Here is a 19,347-nt window from a genome sequence, read left to right as displayed (position 1 = left end):
TTGCATGAATTAATTAATAAATTGTACGTATCCACTATCCACTATCGTATACCTAAACAAAGTCCTATAGAATACAGTTATCTATAGGTCTTTGACCTAAATTGAGGTTAGTAAATGTGCAAGACAGAAATGATAAAGAGTTATTATAACCTATAAGTGGAATGATTTGATAAAACTTGTCATGTGATTCAAAAACAACTGTATAAATTGGTACGTTACGAACACAGAAGAAACATAACTGCGCAGGATTTTTATACGTAAGTACCTTTGTGTGCCTGCTTCACGCCTCTTTATAGAAATAAATCTTCATCTGTTGATATTATAATGCGAAAAAAACTTGTCATTTGTGCAGCATAATCTAATTGATCTGATTCTATTTGGCTAGTTTTCAAACTTCAGTAGCTTTATTTAGGTACAGAGGATGTGCGTCGCATTTTGATCCTTTAGTCATAGGATTTTTATTATCAGAGAACATTATCATTGTAAAAAACCAACAATGTTAAGTTTTTGTGCATTAACAACTGTTGGTACATTTTTAAGTGAATGACTGCATGTACACTGTGTTTGGCTTAATGATAAAAGTGGCAATTTGTGACCATTACGCTATCTCACTATCAGTCGCGTGATCAGCCATTTTCTCTGAAGAGTGCGTTATATATAGAATGGCTGAGTTGATGTCATTTTCCGTAAATGCACATTAATCGAAACTAGACCTTATTGGTTTAGTTTATATTTAGATAATAAGTATACAACCGCTAATGTATTGTTTGTCAAACCAAACATTAATTATACTTTTAATATGCTGCATATAATATTACGAAGTGGATGTGTGTACATGAGTTTATACGACAAGCCTCGTCTTGTTTAACTGGTAGAATAAAGGCACTAACCCCATATTCTATATAAGGTAAACAAGAATTGCTTTTACAATAAAGGGCAATAATCATATTCAACGTAACGGGCAATGCGATTCACTTTTGTCTTTCAACCGATTGAAATACTAGTCGAACCTCACATTAAGAGTAAAATAAGGCAATTAACGGCCACGCATTAATGCACATTAACGTTATAATTATAATCGAAACTAATGTTTAACAGCAATACACGACAGAGAATTTTAATTCATTCGAATAACAATTTGCCTAAAATGTACTCCATATTTCTCTCTTTAACAAAGCAACATTAGTGCAAATGTATGCGGCGCGATGAAATTTAATAAATGCAAGAATCAGATGAATCCCTGCTCATTAGACAAGATTTCAATAACTAGTATGTTATAGTATAAATCCCAGATCATGGCCGTGCGTCTCCGTAAGTTTTGTGAAAGGCAAAATAAAGTTGTTTGGTGTATATGTTTACTATTTTTATTTAATTTGTTTGAAGCGTACAGTTAATTTCGATTTCAATCCCATGTTCCTGTGCATAGTTTAAAGCTCGTCTGAGTATAAATAGCTCTTGGAAAGATATTAGGATACCGTTATATCCGTGATTCGTCCATTCGTTAGCGTGTCAGTCCATCTACATTTACACGCTTTCCGACGGCGAGCTGGTACCGGACTCCACCTTTATTTTTTACATTTTAAGGTGGTTAATCATATTAAACATTACTTAAAACACATTTAACACTCTTTATAATGGAAAGTGCATAACACAAATCAGTTTGGCCATTTTCTGGAAGAAATTCACGATAATTTACAGGGATTTCGGTAATTCTGCATATCGGAGGTACTTCTCACAATTGTCGATATCTTGTTTCGATTTCCATAATAGTATATATGCATCGCCTCCAACTAAACCGACTTAACGTGCTGCATAAACACTATTGACACCGTTAAAGGGACCGTCAACCACGAATTGCTAAAAAAGAAAAGTTCTAAAATACCGTATTATTTTACAATTATTGGTTAATATTGATTAAAATATCACGAATGGTATAATACATAACTTGAAACAACTTGTGAAGCTTTCATATTTTCAGTATATTCGGTAATAAATATTACTGGGTATGTCTACCAGTTAACTATAAATAACGCAAGAAGATTGATAATCATCCTCACGTGGTAAACCCAGGAATGCAAATTGTGCATGCGTAGTGATTTGTATATATTTTAGATATAAAATGATAAATCTACTTAAGTTATTTATAGTGTGTATATCGTTATGTCACCTATTTTAGCGATGTCCTTGCGATTTTACATCGCGGAATTTTATTACGGACTGAAAATGTGATTTTTTTTTCAAGTAATGTAATATACCAGTTGTGATATTTTAATCAATATAAACTTATAATTGAAAAAAAATACAGTATTTTAGAACTTTTGTTTTTTCGTCATTCGTGGTTGACGGTACCTTTAAACCATATTTAATTGACGTTTTTCGAAGGCAATTGACCCATTTCGTTTAATGTGAACCTTGGAATTAAGCTTGTCGAGGAAAAGTGATAGCAGCCGGCTCTGCGCTTAATTGACCTTAGATTGGTCCATCGGTATTTAGATCAAGTTTAGCATATTGATTTTATTTGATTTTAATTTATTTTAATTGATTGATTGATTGATTCATTCATTCTTTCATTGATCGAACGATCGAACGATTGATTGATTGAATTATGATTAATTCATTGATCGATTCATTGATTGATTCATTGATTGACTCATTGATTGATTCATTGATTTATTTATTGATTGATTCATTGATTGAAACATTGATTGATTCATTGATTGATTCGTTGATTGATTATCATCTTCATTTATTCATTCATACAATTGGCTTTAACTAAATTAGTTAAGTTTTAGTATATTACTTGCATAAGAATAATAGAGAGAAAATAAATTAAAAATTCAATTCACTGATATAAAACATGGTATCAACAATGAATAGGCAATTCAATCTAATTTGATTTATTTAAACATATAAATAAGTCGTTATTAGAGTTAACAGTTCTTATCATGATTTGGCAATACAATCTACTAATAATTGGATTTGTTGTAACATTAAAATGAACATTTTGTAGATTTTACAATTTGCTTTTTATTCAAATTTATTTTTTGCAAATCTAAGACTTGACATGTAGTCTGTTGAAATTGCGTGAATTTTGTACCCCGCAAAAGTGATTCCCCAGTAAAAAAAGTCATGCTTATGTCAAAACTTACCAGGCGAATGGGTACCCAAGTTTCCTTCTAATGTATTATGTTCATTAATTATGTGACCTATAGAATAAGCCTATAAATTTACTTTGCCAATCATAGATGTTTTATCTAATAGGATGTTTTTCACTTAACCAAATCATTGCATTAACAACAGCTATTTTAACAAAGGTTGGTATGTTGTGATCGTTTACTATAGTGTGTAATATATTCAGACACTTGGAAACTTATCCAAATATGCACACTTTTAAGTATACAAAATCTTACTTCAATAAAGACTTGTTTCTTGTTGCATTGGGCATTTTATCCACTGAACATTCTGAAGCCTCTTATAGCAATCCCAGTTTGCACATCGTCAGCCTCGTTCTTGATTCATTTTATTGAGAAAGGCAACTTTGGGAATGTGTAAATGTACTTTTTTTGCGAACCTCAAACGGTGACTCCACTGAACATCGTATTTAGGTCCTCTGCAAAGTTGTTTAAAAAATTCCCCAGAAGTTCAAACTTGTCATAACTGGTATTACACAGGGATTCTACTGGACAAAATTCCCTTTAAAATGTTCTGCTCTAAAATCTCAAGGCCTAGCGCTTTTACATTTAGTATATAATATAAGAGAGTTTTCCCCCATTTTTTTAAAATTACGAACATGGGTTAAAACTTGCCATAGCCCATTGGTTTTTATAACAGCACTAAAACTTCAAAAAAAATCTCTGAAACTTAAAGGAACAGACTATTGATATTTTGTATGAGACAAAAGATCCTGGTCTTCTATGAAGTTTGTTGAAAAAATGCCCATGAATTCAGATGTTGCCTTATCTTAAGGACAATTGGGTTATTATAATCTTTATAAGAATATGAATAAATTATTTTTTCCACTAGATCCATATTAAAAAAATGCTATTTTAAAGATCAAGGGTCCTTGTGACCCATTTGTAATTATATCAACCCTACATCGAGTATTCCAAGGTTATAAGGACTAGTATAATTTGAAGAAGCATAACATTATAACTATTTCGTAGTCTTTCGGAAACTTGGCCAGAACAATTTGAACGCAGCGACACACTTAGGCACATAGGGTCAAAACATAAGCAACGAAGGTTGCTGAAGTCGGTAGAATGCTTTAGATTTGCCTAATATTGTTAAATCACAAAACAGTTATTGAAAAGAGTCATGATGTGGTCAAGTACTATTTCGACGGTAAATAGTTTAAGATGTATGTAACGACTCTAGATTACTTCTCAGCGTATAAATCATATAATATATTCAGTACATTTATTTTGATTATACATTTTAAGCGTACTTTGAAACAAGGAATTAAATGCATCTGTTAATAATATGATGCATTGATCCATTTTGGATGAAAATACATAAATATGTTTTTATAAATAACGGGAATGGATAGGGATATGTGGGAAGGACGGGAGTGAGCCTCTATGTGCGGAATGCCATGCGAAAAAAGAGCCTGATGTGTATTGCAAAGATATCGAGGGAGAAAAAGGTACAGTTATTGAAACATATAAATGCCCAATGTGTCATTTGCGCACGACAGACCAACACTGTTGCTGTGAATCGTTTGTAGAAAAACTAAATGATTGTGTTTTATTGTGTGCGGTACCCTTTTAGTAAGTAATTTGTTACATTGAAACATTTTGAGCGTTTTCATGTTTTCCAATCTTAAAACCTGTATATAAGACTCTAACATTTTATTTTCTTAATCTTTAACTAATATCAAATATGAACGTGGAAGTTATTAACTTGGCATTGTGTAAATTACATTTTGTTCAAAGCAAGGGTGTTCATAATGACAACGTATTAGCCGATAACGACAAGTTCACTCGCATTTGAAGCAGAACCGAGATATTGTCTGTGTGTCTTTTTAATGAATCTACATAACTCTCTCGTCCGCATTTGATCTCGGACACTAATCATCAGAATTTAATTAGACTTTCTGTTGAGCATTTATATCGGGTAGACATAATTTCAGGTCTTTTCTCTCTAATGATTTTCAGGGAGTAATTTTCCGTTGAATAATAATCTGATATTTAATTTTGATTTATTTCGTCTTTTGCGCCAGACCACAGTACAGAATACATGTGAGTGTGCGTATATATGTGCGTTTATTTCGGCTGAGGCTGCAGTATGTGCAGCCCGGAGTGTTTGCTGGAACTTTTACCTCATATGCTTACGATGCTCTTATGATCTCTTATCCTCTTATTATCGTATGAATATAACTAATTAATTATAGTAATAATCGGCGAGCATCTATCTGTTCCACTGATATGCTTGTTTTGGGGATAGGTGTCGGTACATGAAATTGATTAACATGTTGAGTACTGATCGCAAGCAATCTCTGTTTGAAGGTAAACAACTTGCTTTGAGACTACAACTTATTTATTGAATATTAGATTTTTGTTAGGTCAGTTTTGAACACAAATGATACCTCAATTTTTATTTCATGTGCTTTTTAATTAATACACCATGCTTTTAGGCTAAACAATAGTAACACGGTGTTTCCGAAAACTCCTTCTCTTGATTTTATGTACGATTTTTATGTACGGCTTGTTAAAAGTACTTCATATTTGTTGGATATAATAAATATCATAGGCATGTTTCGGGGTATAGTAATGATTGCCCCAACGGCATCTATAGACAATTATACCCCTTGCACAACAAAGCTGATGTGTGTGTGGGGGGAGGGGGGGAGGGGGGATACTGGAGCCGTCGGTCGTCGGATTTGTGTCCGTTTGATGACTAAAAAAATTTATGTCGTATCAACTTGAATATTAATAGTTAATAGATATTTGTTGGGGTCAAATGCACTGAAAATTGACAATAACTCTTACTTTCATATGTTGAGAGTTATTACCCTCTGTTAATTGTATATTGATTTATAAATTAATTAAATTAATTACATTAATTATATTGGTCAGGGGTATAACTATAACACAATTATAAAGGTATCAAATTTAAACTTCACAGGTCCTTATTGTGGCATTGCTTCCATGTGTGAAGAGTTATTGCTCTGTCTTAATATATGAATACGTACCATTGTATGGAGCATGTCTTAAACATTACAATATATATCATCATGAAGCTGTATATGTTGACATATCTTATTGAAGGAAGGTCACTGCACAAGAACATTTATCTTGCTTTCAACTGTTGATTCCTTATGTACTTTTTATACGTGCTCATACTTTACTTTGGTGTCTCCAGTCTTGCTCTTTCCGACGCCGTAAAGATAAAACACACTTTCTCATCGATATCTTATCAATAATATCAAACAAGTAATGCCCTCTTACAAAAAGGAATGCGGGAGTATTTTATTAAAAAACGATAATTACAGTTGTGCAGTTAAACTAAAAATTAATATCAATTCACTTAGTTTAGACATGCTATCGAAAACGAATAGGCAATGTCATTTCCTTTGATTTATTTAAACATTTACATTAGTTGTTATAAGAGTTGATACGGCTTAAAATGAGTTGGAAATGAAATCTACGAATAATTTGATTTGTTGTTACATTATTATAAGCAGTTTGTAGATTTATCAATTTGTTTTCACAAGTTGGCATACTTATTAGTATTATCCAGTCATCCTATGAAAAAAAGCACCTAACCATCAACTAATTGCAACAGAAACGGTTTCACGTGTAAAATCATCTATGACGTATAACAGATGACAGAAAAAAAGTCTAGCGAAATATTTCCAGGGCAAACCTGTTAAAACTTCATTTTATTTATGCCCCTCGCGGACGTTTTTTTAAATAAAGTATATTTTCCATTTTCTATTCAAACAACACATTTCGAGCAAACCACCCGACAAAAACAGTATTCAGTAATACATCAGTTATGAAAACAGTATTATTTTTCTATTACCTAAGTGTATCATGAAGTTTCTTAACATATTTACTCATGTAAATAGTGCATTTATAGGGGTAAACTTACCCCACCCACCCATTAAATACATGTTACTATTAAATCATTGTTATTGTTGCTTTAATATCCTTTATATCAGTTAGCAATAGTTGTGCTGCTGTTTTTATTATTTCAATTTTATAAGCATCAGAATCGCTACTAGACTTTTGGTAAAATGAATGAAGAATTGATGATGCAGTGTTTCTAAATGTGATTACATTCTGCTTTCCATTTAATTCTGTGATGACAATAGAGGACCCAAAATGCTCTAGTAATCTCTTCTTCATATGAGTTAATGTATAGGAGAGTTCTCCACATATTTCCTCCATTTTGTCAACAAGGTCTTTTAGTGTTATTTGTTCGTCATCATTTTCAATCAAGAACTTTGCTATTTCCTGGAAAGCAAATTCCTGTGCCATGTTCACTGGTCTTCCACACTTCTTTCCTTTTTCATTGCCTGACTGTGGTATATTTTTACCTGTCCTAAAATTTACGCTGCATGACTAATGGTATATAGCAACAGCAGCCGCTAAGTCATGTATTGTTTCCAATCTGCTCTTAATATCTGAACCCTGTTTGTCATCCCTATCGATACATATTTGTTCTATGTTCTTTTTAAATTCAACTGTTCTAACAGGGTATACATTATAGCCTCGTTTTCTTCCAACAAATTTGGCACGTTGAGCACAAAATAGACAATTTGTACTGAAGTTAAATCGTTCAGTGTTAGATCGTAATGGTGGAGATAATACAGTCTTTGTTGGCTTTTTATTTAAGGATAGCTTGATTCGAATTGGGTTACAATAATCTTTCCGACAATGTACGTATGAACGGTCTGTCCGGGTATGGAAGTAATCTTGTCCAAGCGAACTTCGCTGGCAGCATTTATGCTATCACTTCCTTCTGGCGTAACTTAACATGGTCTTGGTCATCTGCAAGTGATTGACATCATATCAGGAAGGTATTGCTGAAAGAATATATGAATACATGCTGTTTCAACCATTAGGCAGATTAATCTTTTGTGACATTCCCAATTGTGACAAAAGGAGCATTTGCTCATAACAAGCAATTTCTTCATTTGACACAATGGATTTTAAAGCCGTCTGCTGCAGATGCATTCAAAAGCGTTTAATAGAATGAAGGGTTTATGTTTTCATACATATTGTGTATTTCAGAATGCAAGTACATGTAAATGCATTGTTGAACTTTATGTTTATAAAAAAGCTATTTTTAAGAAACAACAATTATCGATATTCACGCAATATTGTGTTTATTTTTTTTTCAGAAATAACAATAGTGGATATTCACGCAATGTTATTTTTGTACTATGTACAAATGTTCACAGTTCCAGTATGAATCCTGTAGAAAATTTTGTTTTGCACTCATTAATAGTTTGACTGTACTGTGGGGTTAATTTATTAATATGTTTGTCATTGATGCTTTTGAAAAATGAATTATTATTTAATTTTGCCTTCAACTGCAAGCTGTAAATGTTGAGTATTTACTAGCATTGCGTGTAGAATAAATGGCTATTACTTTTCCGATGCAGCTGCAGCAGGTTTGGTGCTGATCAGATTGTTTGGCAGTTCCATATTAGCATCTGTAATAGATGAAACAAATTAAAGTCTCTATAACGCTCAAAATCAACCAAAATTACGTAAAGTCTTTCTTAAAATAAAATTAACACCTAAACAATCTGTGTTCCTTATAGCAATAGCCATGATTTCAACACTAGATGTGGTATGATAACATAGATTTTTGTAGATACAAGATGCTCGTTTTTATTTATTTGTGACACAATAAACTCCATTTTAATATATATTCATAATACACACGAACACCATGTTAGTGTTCATGTGTCGTATGAATAGATATCTTTGAATTTAAAATGGAAAAAACAACGAGCATTTTGTATCTACAAACATCTATTTTACCAGACCAAATCTGGCGTTGAAATATCGGCAATTGCCATAAGGAGCACTGACGTTTAATTGGTTAAGTTTATTTTACGAAATATTGTACGAAATTTTCGTTGATTTTAAGTTGTAATGTTACTTAACATATATTGAGAAAATAGAGAAAACAGAAATGGAAAAATTAAACTTAAGTTTGATCAAAGCTGTACTTATTTACCTTCACATGGTATGGCAGATTTTTTTTAACACACTATCTTTTGTTTATATAAATTTACATTATCCTGTAGCATTTTGTCATGGCATATGAATCATTAATAAAAACACTTTTAAATGAATATATATTTATACCTTTTTTTGAAATTCTAAACCCACACCTTTGACATCGTTGATTGTTGATCTAACATCTGTAATAAATCAAACACATGTATTCAAGAAAATAACTGTTTGATATGTGTGTAAGAGAACAACTTATTTATTATAAACAGCTTTTGATTTTCTGTTGTAATAATACGAAATGAAAGATTTACGGTATAGCTTAACTCAATATTTCGGATTATATTTGTTTATAGTTTAGAATTGTAAATTTAAGACCATAACTTATTATTTCTATTTTATATATGATAATTATTCATCATGAAATCATTAAAATGATTCAAATATGTGGAAAATTGAAAGCTTTTTTAACATTAGGTAAGAACATTCTCAACAGTTTCAATCAGTAGAATATCTTAAGAAGTCTACATCACGGTCAACAATCCCACTGAACAAAATACCCTGCAAGAAGATCTAGATCGGCTACAAAAATGGGAACACACTTGGGATATGGAATTTAATCCTTCCAAGTGTACGGTTATGAACATCCCCAGGTCAAAACGTCCCTACAAATCCACTTACACACTCCACGGTCATATTCTAGAAACAGTTAGTGATGCTAAATACTTGGGTGTTAGCATCACATCTGACCTCAGCTGGAATAAACACATAAACCAGGTTACTGCAACAGCCAGTCAAACACTAAACTTCATCAAACGAAACATTCCCATAAAACACCCACGCATTAGAGAATTTGCCTTCAAAACCCTGGTCCGCCCACAACTTGAGTATAGTAGCTCAGTGTGGAGCCCACACACACAACACAACATAAACAAGATCGAGATGGTCCAACGCAGGGCCGCTCGATGGGTTACAAATGATTACTCATATCACAACAGTGTCACACACATGCTAGACAAATTAGGGTGGCGTTCACTTGAGAACAGAAGGTACGACTCCCGGCTACTGATGTTCTATAAAATTGTCCACGGACTGGTTGCTGTACCAATGCCTCCCTATGTCACTCCTCCGACCCGGCTCACTAGACATTTGCACCCTCTTTCATTCAGACAAATCCCTACTCCAAGCAACTACTATAAATTCTCCTTCTACCAGCCACTATTGTCCTATGGAACTCTCTACCAGCCAATATTGTACAGGCACCTACCCTGGACCAGTTTAGGCTGGGGATGACCAAACTAGACCACAGTTTCTAAGCAGGTTGGCTGTTTTTAACCTTTTATCTGTATATTCCTTCTTTTAACTAACACTATCACCTTTGTTTCTATGTCTCACAAATACATTATGTATTACTTTTATCTCCTATACACTTCTTCCTTAATTTCCTAGCACTGACACGCACCTGCTTGTAATGCTTATTGTTGGCGACTAGCAGTATATATAGATAGATAGAAGTTATAGGGAAAAAGAAGTAATACGAAAACGTTATGGTACAAATGGCCACAACAAAAACGTTATGGTGCAAATGGCCTTCCGTAGTTTAAAAAAATATTAAAATCTCGATCTTTTCTCGTTTATTTTTCATATTTGTTTGTGTGTTTAAAGCATTCCTTAGATGCCTACATATGTATATTTGTGTAAAATGTGTGTTTGCTGCTGACTTTATTGCATATTTGAAGAAAACTTTAAGTTCCTGCATCATCCACGAAAACTAATTACAAAGTGGTACGTAGTCTATTACGTAGGCAACCTTCTATGACTGACGCATTTGTTAGGAGAAAAACATTAATTTCCAAGATGAAAAGAATATTATTCAACAAAGACATCTTAACTTACCTCCAAAAATGATTTAAATCTAGGATCTTTCATCAAAAGCAGACGATCACATCATATCGCGCGAACGCTTGTATACCGTGCATCTGATCATTTTATCTTCTACGGTGGTAATTTAGGGCCATGAAAATCTGTCATATTAAAAGTCATTTTTCGGTAGTTTGCCCTGGCTAGACTTTGCTAGACTTTTGATATGTTGAAGAGGTGATATTTATCTACAATATTATCGAAAAATTATTTCTGTTGCAATTAGTTGTGGGTACAATTACAGATTGACTGGACTATAAGTAAAGGATAAGCACGTCTGATCTATAATGCGTCTCTGAGTCGTTTTTAAAATTAAAAAGATGTCAGTTAAACATAACAATATAAACATTAAATTTGATTTTCGTATTGTTATACAAACCTTATTATTCACAAGCGGGGATGTGAACTTTTGCAAATTAAATGGTTAATCTATTACCGAGTGTTAACTGCGATAAAAAAGTGTCAAAACAGTGCCTTCCATGGGTGTTCTTCCAGTCCCAGAATCAAATCTATGAATTTAAACTATATTACTAAAACGCTTTATTCAAAATCAATTGATTTGCAAATGAATGACTAAAAATGATGGCAGTTGTAATTTCGTGAGTTTTGAACCCCGCAAAAGTGACTCCAAAATAAAAAAGTCATTGTTATTTTGGCAATTCCCCGACTGATGGGTACCCAAGTTCACTTCTAATTTATAATGTTTATTAATTATGTGACCTTTTGTGGAATAAGCATATCAATTTACTTTGTCAATCATACATGTGTTATATAAAGTGATGTTTTTCACTTAACCAAATCATGACATGAACCACTGCTATGTTAACAAAGGTGTGTATGTTGTGATATATACAGACAATTGGAGTTGTGATATATGCAGCCAATTGGAAACGTATCCAAATATAAACAATTTTAAGTATACAATGTCTTACGGCAAAATATTATTTTTTCTTATTGTATTGAACACTGTATCCACTGAACATTCTGAAGCCTCTTAAGACAATCCCAGTTTGCACATCGTCAGCCTCGTTATCGATTCATTTTTTTTGAAGAAAGGCAACAACTATAGAACTCGGGAATATGAAAATGGTCAATTTTGCGAAACTCAAAATGTGACTCCCCTGAACATCGCATGAAGGTCCTCTGCAAAGTTTAAAAAAAAACATTTCACCGGAGTTCAAACTTGGTATAAATGGTATTACAAAGGAAGTTACTGGACAAAATTCCCTTAAAATGCTCTGCTCTAAAACCTCAAGACCCAGCGCTTTTGAATTTAGTATTTAATAAGAATGTTGTCCCTGAAAATTGTGTTAAAATTATGAAATAGGGTCAAAACTGGCAACGACCCATTGGTTTTGATAGAAGCACTCGAATTTCAAAAGTTCTCTCCTTTGAAACTTAAAGGACGACCATTGCTTTTTTGTATAAAACAAAAGTCCTCTATACAGTTTGTTGAAGTTATGCCACTCGAATCAGAAGTTTCCATATCCTTAGCAAAGTAGGGTTATTACAAGCTTTCTTAGAATATGAATAAGTGAATGATTCAACTAGATCCATATTAAAAAAACATTTTAAAGATCTAGGGCCTTCATGACCCATTTGTAATGATATAAAACCGACAACGAGTATATCATTGTAATAAAGTCTAGTGTAATTTGAAAAAAAATATGGATATCCGTATCGCGGCCATATCTTTTTCGTCGTCTTTCGGAACTTAGCCAGACCATTTTGAACGCAGCAACACAATACGGCACGTGGGGTCAAAACATAGGCAACTAAGGCTGATGAAGTCTGTAAAATGATTTAGACGCAAACGTCTTGTCTAATATTGCTAAACCACTCAACAGTTATTGAAAGGAATCATAATGTGTTCAAGTACTATGTCGACGGGAAATAGTTTAAGAAGCATATGCAAACTATGGATTCATTTTCAGCGGACAAATCATCTAACATGTTCAGAACATTTGTTTAATGATACATTGTATGCATAAACATATGTCAAGTTAGTTCAAGCCCTTAGTCATAAGGGTAGTTCTAGTGCATTTTGCGTAATTGGTCAGTAACCACAATTATGTGTCAATAAAATAGCAAGAAAAGGTTCGTCTGTAGTTTAAATAAAAAATCCATAAAAATTACGTTTACGAAATATTTTTGCCTTGTGATGTATCGTTGGTTTCAATGGTACTTTCTTTTAACAATTTAACAGGACATGTCAACATAATAATGAATTGATACATTGTTTGATAAAAATACATACATATGTATTATAAATATCGTGAATGAATACGGATATGTTTTTTACAGTTTTAATTTTCACATTTTTTCCTGAAACGATATCATGTTGTTTTAAATAATTCTGAAAAATATATTTATTGTATTCTTTGCTTTTATAAACATTAATGTCATTTATTACTAGCAGTGAGCTATCGTTAGGGCAAGATATTAAATCATAATGATGCGTTGTCTTTAAATCGTAGTTAACCAAGACAGGCGAAGTAATTAATAGTAATTGTAATAATCGAAAGTTTTAATTACTACCCGCTGTTGATTAAATCTGTCCATATCTTCAACTCAATTCAGAAACAGGGAGAACATATTGAAACATATGTTCACTAGTTCTTTTGCAAATATATGTATATGCAAATAAACAACATTGATGGTATCGTATTGGTGTTTGTGGACAGAATACTTGACAGATGTTTAAAGCATTGAACATATTTGAGTAACTCAATTCTTGACTGCAGGAATTTATTTTACTTGACAAGCACATCCAGTGCCCATCGTTAAATTATTTATTAAAAATAATGAAAGAATAAGAGCATTTGTTTCGCAACCGAAGAATATTCTTATCGGAGTCACTGACTTTTTTTCAAGATAGCGTTCGCAGAAATTACCATATTTGTTGACGTTGCACAAAATTGCGTCTACTAAATTGATAAGCTAAAGCATGACCAACAATCGTCAGAACAGGTGTCACTTAGCAATACTTTTCTTATAATTATTGTATCGAATTTTTAAGATATCACGAATATTTTTATAGATAAACATGTATAATCTTCTTGAACATTACACTTACAAAATATTGCATAAAGTTGATGAATTAATCTTTTTAAAATTATTGTAAATTTGCTCCCAAAAATGTTCTTTCAAGTTTCATAACCGGAGTTTGTTTTCTGCTAAATATGTCGTTGATTTGGAACATATTACACAATTTTTGCTCAACTATATTATTTAGATACAATATGGAACGCGGAATTCCCTTGTACCATGAAGTGCACTAACTGTGGGAAGGACGGGAGTGAGCCTCAATGTGCGGAATGCCATGCGAAAAAAGAGCCTGATGTGTATTGCAAAGATATCGAGGGTGAAAAAGGTACAGTTGAACTTATCAATGCCCAATGTGTCATTTGCGCACGACAGACCAACACTTTTGCTGTTGATCGTTTGTAGGAAAACTAAATGATTGTGATTTATTGTGTGCGGTACCCTTTTAGTAAGTAATTTGTTACATCGAAACACTTTGAGCGTTTTCATGTTTTACAATCTTAAAACCTGTATATAAGACTCTAACATTTTATTTTCTTAATCTTTTACTAAAATCCAATATGAACGTGGAAGTTATTATCTTGTCATTGTGTAAGTTACATATTGTTCAAAGCAATGGTGTTCATAATGTCAACGTATCAGCCGATACCGAAACGTTCACTCGCATTTGAAGCAGAACCGAGATATTGTCTGTGTGTCTCTTATTAATGAATCTACATAATTATCGCATCTGTATTTGATCTCGGACACTAATCATCCAAATTTTATTAGACTTTCTGTTGAGCATTTATATCGGGTAGACATAATTTCAGGTCTCATCTCTCTAATGCTTTTTCAGGGAGTAATTTTCCGTTGAATGATAATCTGATTTAACTTTGATTTATTTCGTCTTTTGCGCCAGACCACAGTACAGAAGGACATGTGATTGTGCGTATATATGTGCGTGTATTTCGGCTGAGGCTGCAGTATGTGCAGCCCGGAGTGTTTGCCGGAACTTTTACCTCATATGCTTACTATATTCTTATGATCTCTTATCCTCTTATTATCTTATGAATGTAACTAATTAATTATAGTAATAATCGGCGAGAATCTATCAGTTCCAATGATATGCCTGTTTTGGGGATAGATGTCGGAACATGAAATTGATTAACATGTTGAGTACTGATCGCAAGCAATCTCTAATTGAAGGTAAACCACTTGCTTTGAGACTACAACTTATTTATTGAATATTAGATTTTTACAAGGTCAGTTTTGATCACAAATTATACCTTAATTTTTATTTCATGTGCTTTTTAATTATTACACAATGCTTTTAGGTTAAACAATAGTAACACGGGGTTTCTGAAAACTCCTTGTATTGATTTTATGTATGATTTTCATGTACGGCTTGTTAAAAGTACTTCATATTTGTTGGCTATAATAAATATCATAGGCATGTTTCGGAGTATAGTTATTATTGTCCCAACGTCATCTGTACAAAATGATACTCCTTGCACAAAAAAGCTGATGTGTGTGTGGGGGGAGGGGGGATACTGGAGGCATCGGTCGTCGGATTTGTGTCCGTTGGATAACTAAATAAGTGTATGTCGTATCAACTTGAAACTTCATAGTTAATAGATCTTCTTGAGGGCAAATGCACTGAAAATTGACAATAACTCTTACTTTCATATGTTGAGATTTATCACCTTTTGTTAATTGTATATTGAATTATAAATTATTTAAATTAATTACATTTATTATATTGGTCAGGGGTATAACTATAACAAAATTATAAAGGTATCAAATTAAACCTTCACAGGTCCTAATTGTGGCATTGCTTCCATGTGTGAAGAGTTATTGCTCTGTCTTAATATGTATATGTACAATCGAATGGAGCATGTCTGAAGCATTAAAATATATATCATCATGAAACTGTATAGGTAGACAGATCTATTTGAAGGGAGGTCACTGCACAAGAACATTTATCTTGCTTTCATAAGTTTTGTTTCCTTATGTACTTTTTGTACGTGTTCATACTTTACTTTGTTGTCTCCAGTCTTGCTCTTTCCGAGTCCTTAAAGATAAAACACTCTTTCTCATCGATGTCTTATCAATAATATCAAACTAGTAATGCCCTCTTACAAAACGGAATGCGGAAGTATTTTATTAAAAAACGATAGTTACAGTTGTACAGTTAAACTTAAAATATATATCAATTCACTGATTTTAGAATGCTATCGGAAACGAATAGGGGATGTAATCTCCTTTGATTTATTGAAACAATAACATTAGTTGTTTTTAGAGTTGATATTGCTTAAAATGAGTTGGAAACGAAATCTACGAATAATTTGATTTGTTGTAACATTAACATGAGCAGTTTGTAGATCTATCAATTTGTTTTCCCAAGTTGGCATACTTATTAATTCAAGGATTAGCTCGCCTGGTCTATAATGTATCTGTATCTCTGAGTCGTTTATAAATTAAAAAAGATGTCAGTTAAACATCACATTATAAACATTAAATTTGGTTTTCGTATTGTTATACAACCTTATTATTCACAAGCGGGGATGTAAACTTCTGCAAATTAAATGGTTTATCTATTATCGAGTGTTAACTGCGATAAAAAAAGTGTCAGAACATTGCCTTCTTTGGGCGTTCTTCCAGTCCCAGAATCAAATCAATGGATTTAAACTATATTAGTAAAACGCTTTATTAAAAACAGATTTTTTGCAAATGTATGACTAAAAATGATGGCAGTTGAAATTTCGTGAGTTTTGAACCCCGCAAAATTGATTCCTAAATATAAAGTCATTGTTATTTTGGCAAATTACCCGACTAATGGGTACCCAAGTTTACTTCTAATTAATTATGTTCATTAATTATGTGTAATTCGATGGAATATGCATATCAATTTACTTTTTCAATCATACATGTGTTATATAAAGTGATGCTTTTTACTTAACCAAATCATGACATGAACAACAGCTATGTAAATAGAGGTGTGTATGTTGTGATATATACAGACAATTGAAAGCTTATCCAAATATAAACAATTCTAATTATTCAATGTCTTACGGCAAAATATTGTTTTTTCTTATTTTTTTGAACATTGTATCCACTGAACATTCTGAAGCCTCTTAAGGTAATCCAAGTTTGCACATCGTCAGCCTCGTTCTCGATTCACTTTTTGAAGAAGGGCAACAACTATAGAACTCGGGAATATGCAAATGGTCTATTTTGCGAAACTCAAAAGGTGACTCCACTGAACATCGCATGAAGGTCCTCTGCAAAGTTTTTAAAAATCATTTAGCTGGGTTTCAAACTTGGTATAAATGGCATTACAAAGAAAGGTACACAGTGACAAATTCCCTTAAAATGTTCTGCTCTAAAACCTCAAGACTCAGCGCTTTTAAAATTTAGTATTTAATAAGAATGTTGTCCCTGAAAATTGTTTTAACATTATGAAAAAGGGTCAAAACTGGTAAGGACCCATTAGTTTTGATAGAAGCACTCAAACTTCAAAAGTTCCCTCCTCTGAAACTCAAAGGACGACCATTGCTATTTTGTATGTGACAAAATCCTTTATACAGTTTGTTGAAGTTATGCCACTCGAATAAGAAGTTACCATATCCTTAAGAAAATGGGGTTATTACGAACTTTCTTAGAATATGAATAAGTTAATGTTTTCATCTAGATCCACATTAAAAAACATTTTTAAGATCTAGGGCCTTCATGACCCATTTGTAATGATATAAAACCGACAACGAGTATATCATTGTAATTAAGTCTAGTGTAATTTGAAAAAAATATGGATATCCGTATCGCGGCCATATCTTTTTCGTCGTCTTTCGGAACTTAGCCAGACCATTTTGAACGCAGCAACACAATACGGCACGTGGGGTCAAAACATAGGCAACTAAGGCTGATGAAGTCTGTAAAATGATTTAGACGCAAACGTCTTGTCTAATATTGCTAAACCACTCAACAGTTATTGAAAGGAATCATAATGTGTTCAAGTACTATGTCGACGGGAAATAGTTTAAGAAGCATATGCAAACTATGGATTCATTTTCAGCGGACAAATCATCTAACATGTTCAGAACATTTGTTTAATGATACATTGTATGCATAAACATATGTCAAGTTAGTTCAAGCCCTTAGTCATAAGGGTAGTTCTAGTGCATTTTGCGTAATTGGTCAGTAACCACAATTATGTGTCAATAAAATGCAAGATTTTCGTCTGTAGTTTAAATAAAAAATCCATAAAAATAACGTTTACGAAATATTTTTGCCTTGTGATGTATCGTTGGTTTCAATGGTACGTTCTTTTAACGAATTAACAGGAAATGTCAACATAATAATGAATTGACACATTGTTTGATAAAAATACGTATATATGTATTATAAATATCGTGAATGAATACGGAAATGTTTTTACAGTTATAATTTTCACATTTTTTTCTGAAACGACATCATGTTGTTTTAAAAAATTCTGAAGAATAGATTTATTGTATTCTTTGCTTTTATAAACAATAATGTCATTTATTACTAGCAGTGAACTATCGTTAGGGCAAGATATTAAACGATAATGATGCGTTGTCTTTTAATCGTATTTAACAACGACAGGCAAATCATTCGATAGTAATTGTAATAATCGAAAGTTTTAATTACTATCCGCTGTTGATTTAATCTGTTCATATCTTGAACTCAATTCAGAAACAGGTAGAAAATATTGAAACATATGTTCACTATTTCTTTTGCTAACATATGTATATGCAAACATACAACATTGATGGTATCGTATTGGTGTTTGTAGACAGAATACTTGACAGATGTTTAAAGAATTTAACTTATTTGACTACCTCAATATTTGACTGCAGGAATTTATTTTACTTGACTAGCACATCCAGTGCCCATCGTAAAATTATTTATAAAAAAATTGATTTATTGAAAAAATAATGAAGGCATAAGAGCATTCGTTTCGCAACCGAAAAAAATGCTTATTGGAGTTACTGACTTTTTTTTCAAGAGAGCGTTCGCATAAATTACCATATTTGTTGACGTTGCACTAAATTGCGTCTACTTAATTGATAAGCCAAAGCATGACCAACAATCGTCGGAACAGGTGTCACTTAGCAATACATTTCTTTTAATTATTGTATCGAATTTTTAAGATATCATGAATATTTCTATCGATAAAAATGTATAATCT

The 19,347-nt window shown here is 32.5% G+C and overlaps 1 protein-coding gene and 1 long non-coding RNA gene across 5 annotated transcripts in view; one reads left to right on the top strand and one right to left on the bottom strand.

The window, feature by feature from the left end:
* Window positions 1–164: 164 nt before the first annotated feature.
* Window positions 165–19,347, top strand: part of LOC127834427 (E3 ubiquitin-protein ligase rnf213-alpha-like) — a 157,757-nt gene continuing 138,574 nt past the window's right edge. For all 4 annotated transcript variants that reach the window (XM_052360263.1, XM_052360260.1, XM_052360259.1 and 1 more), the window contains exons 1-2: window positions 165–257; window positions 14,347–14,484. In XM_052360263.1, coding sequence (XP_052216223.1) covers window positions 14,379–14,484 — 106 coding nt within the window. In that variant the 5' untranslated portion in view covers window positions 165–257; window positions 14,347–14,378. The remainder of the gene's footprint in view (window positions 258–14,346; window positions 14,485–19,347) is intronic.
* On the bottom strand, window positions 6,846–10,473 carry LOC127834429 (uncharacterized). The gene is made up of 4 exons (XR_008027935.1): window positions 9,873–10,473; window positions 9,327–9,382; window positions 8,599–8,662; window positions 6,846–8,029 (listed from the first exon to the last, which is right to left on the bottom strand). It is a non-coding gene; the product is annotated as an uncharacterized LOC127834429 (long non-coding RNA).

Source organism: Dreissena polymorpha, chromosome 6 (assembly GCF_020536995.1).
Source record: "Dreissena polymorpha isolate Duluth1 chromosome 6, UMN_Dpol_1.0, whole genome shotgun sequence".
Taxonomy (NCBI): domain Eukaryota; kingdom Metazoa; phylum Mollusca; class Bivalvia; order Myida; family Dreissenidae; genus Dreissena; species Dreissena polymorpha.
The sequence above is the reverse complement of the archived record's forward strand: the minus strand, read 5'-3'. Positions and strand labels throughout refer to the sequence as shown.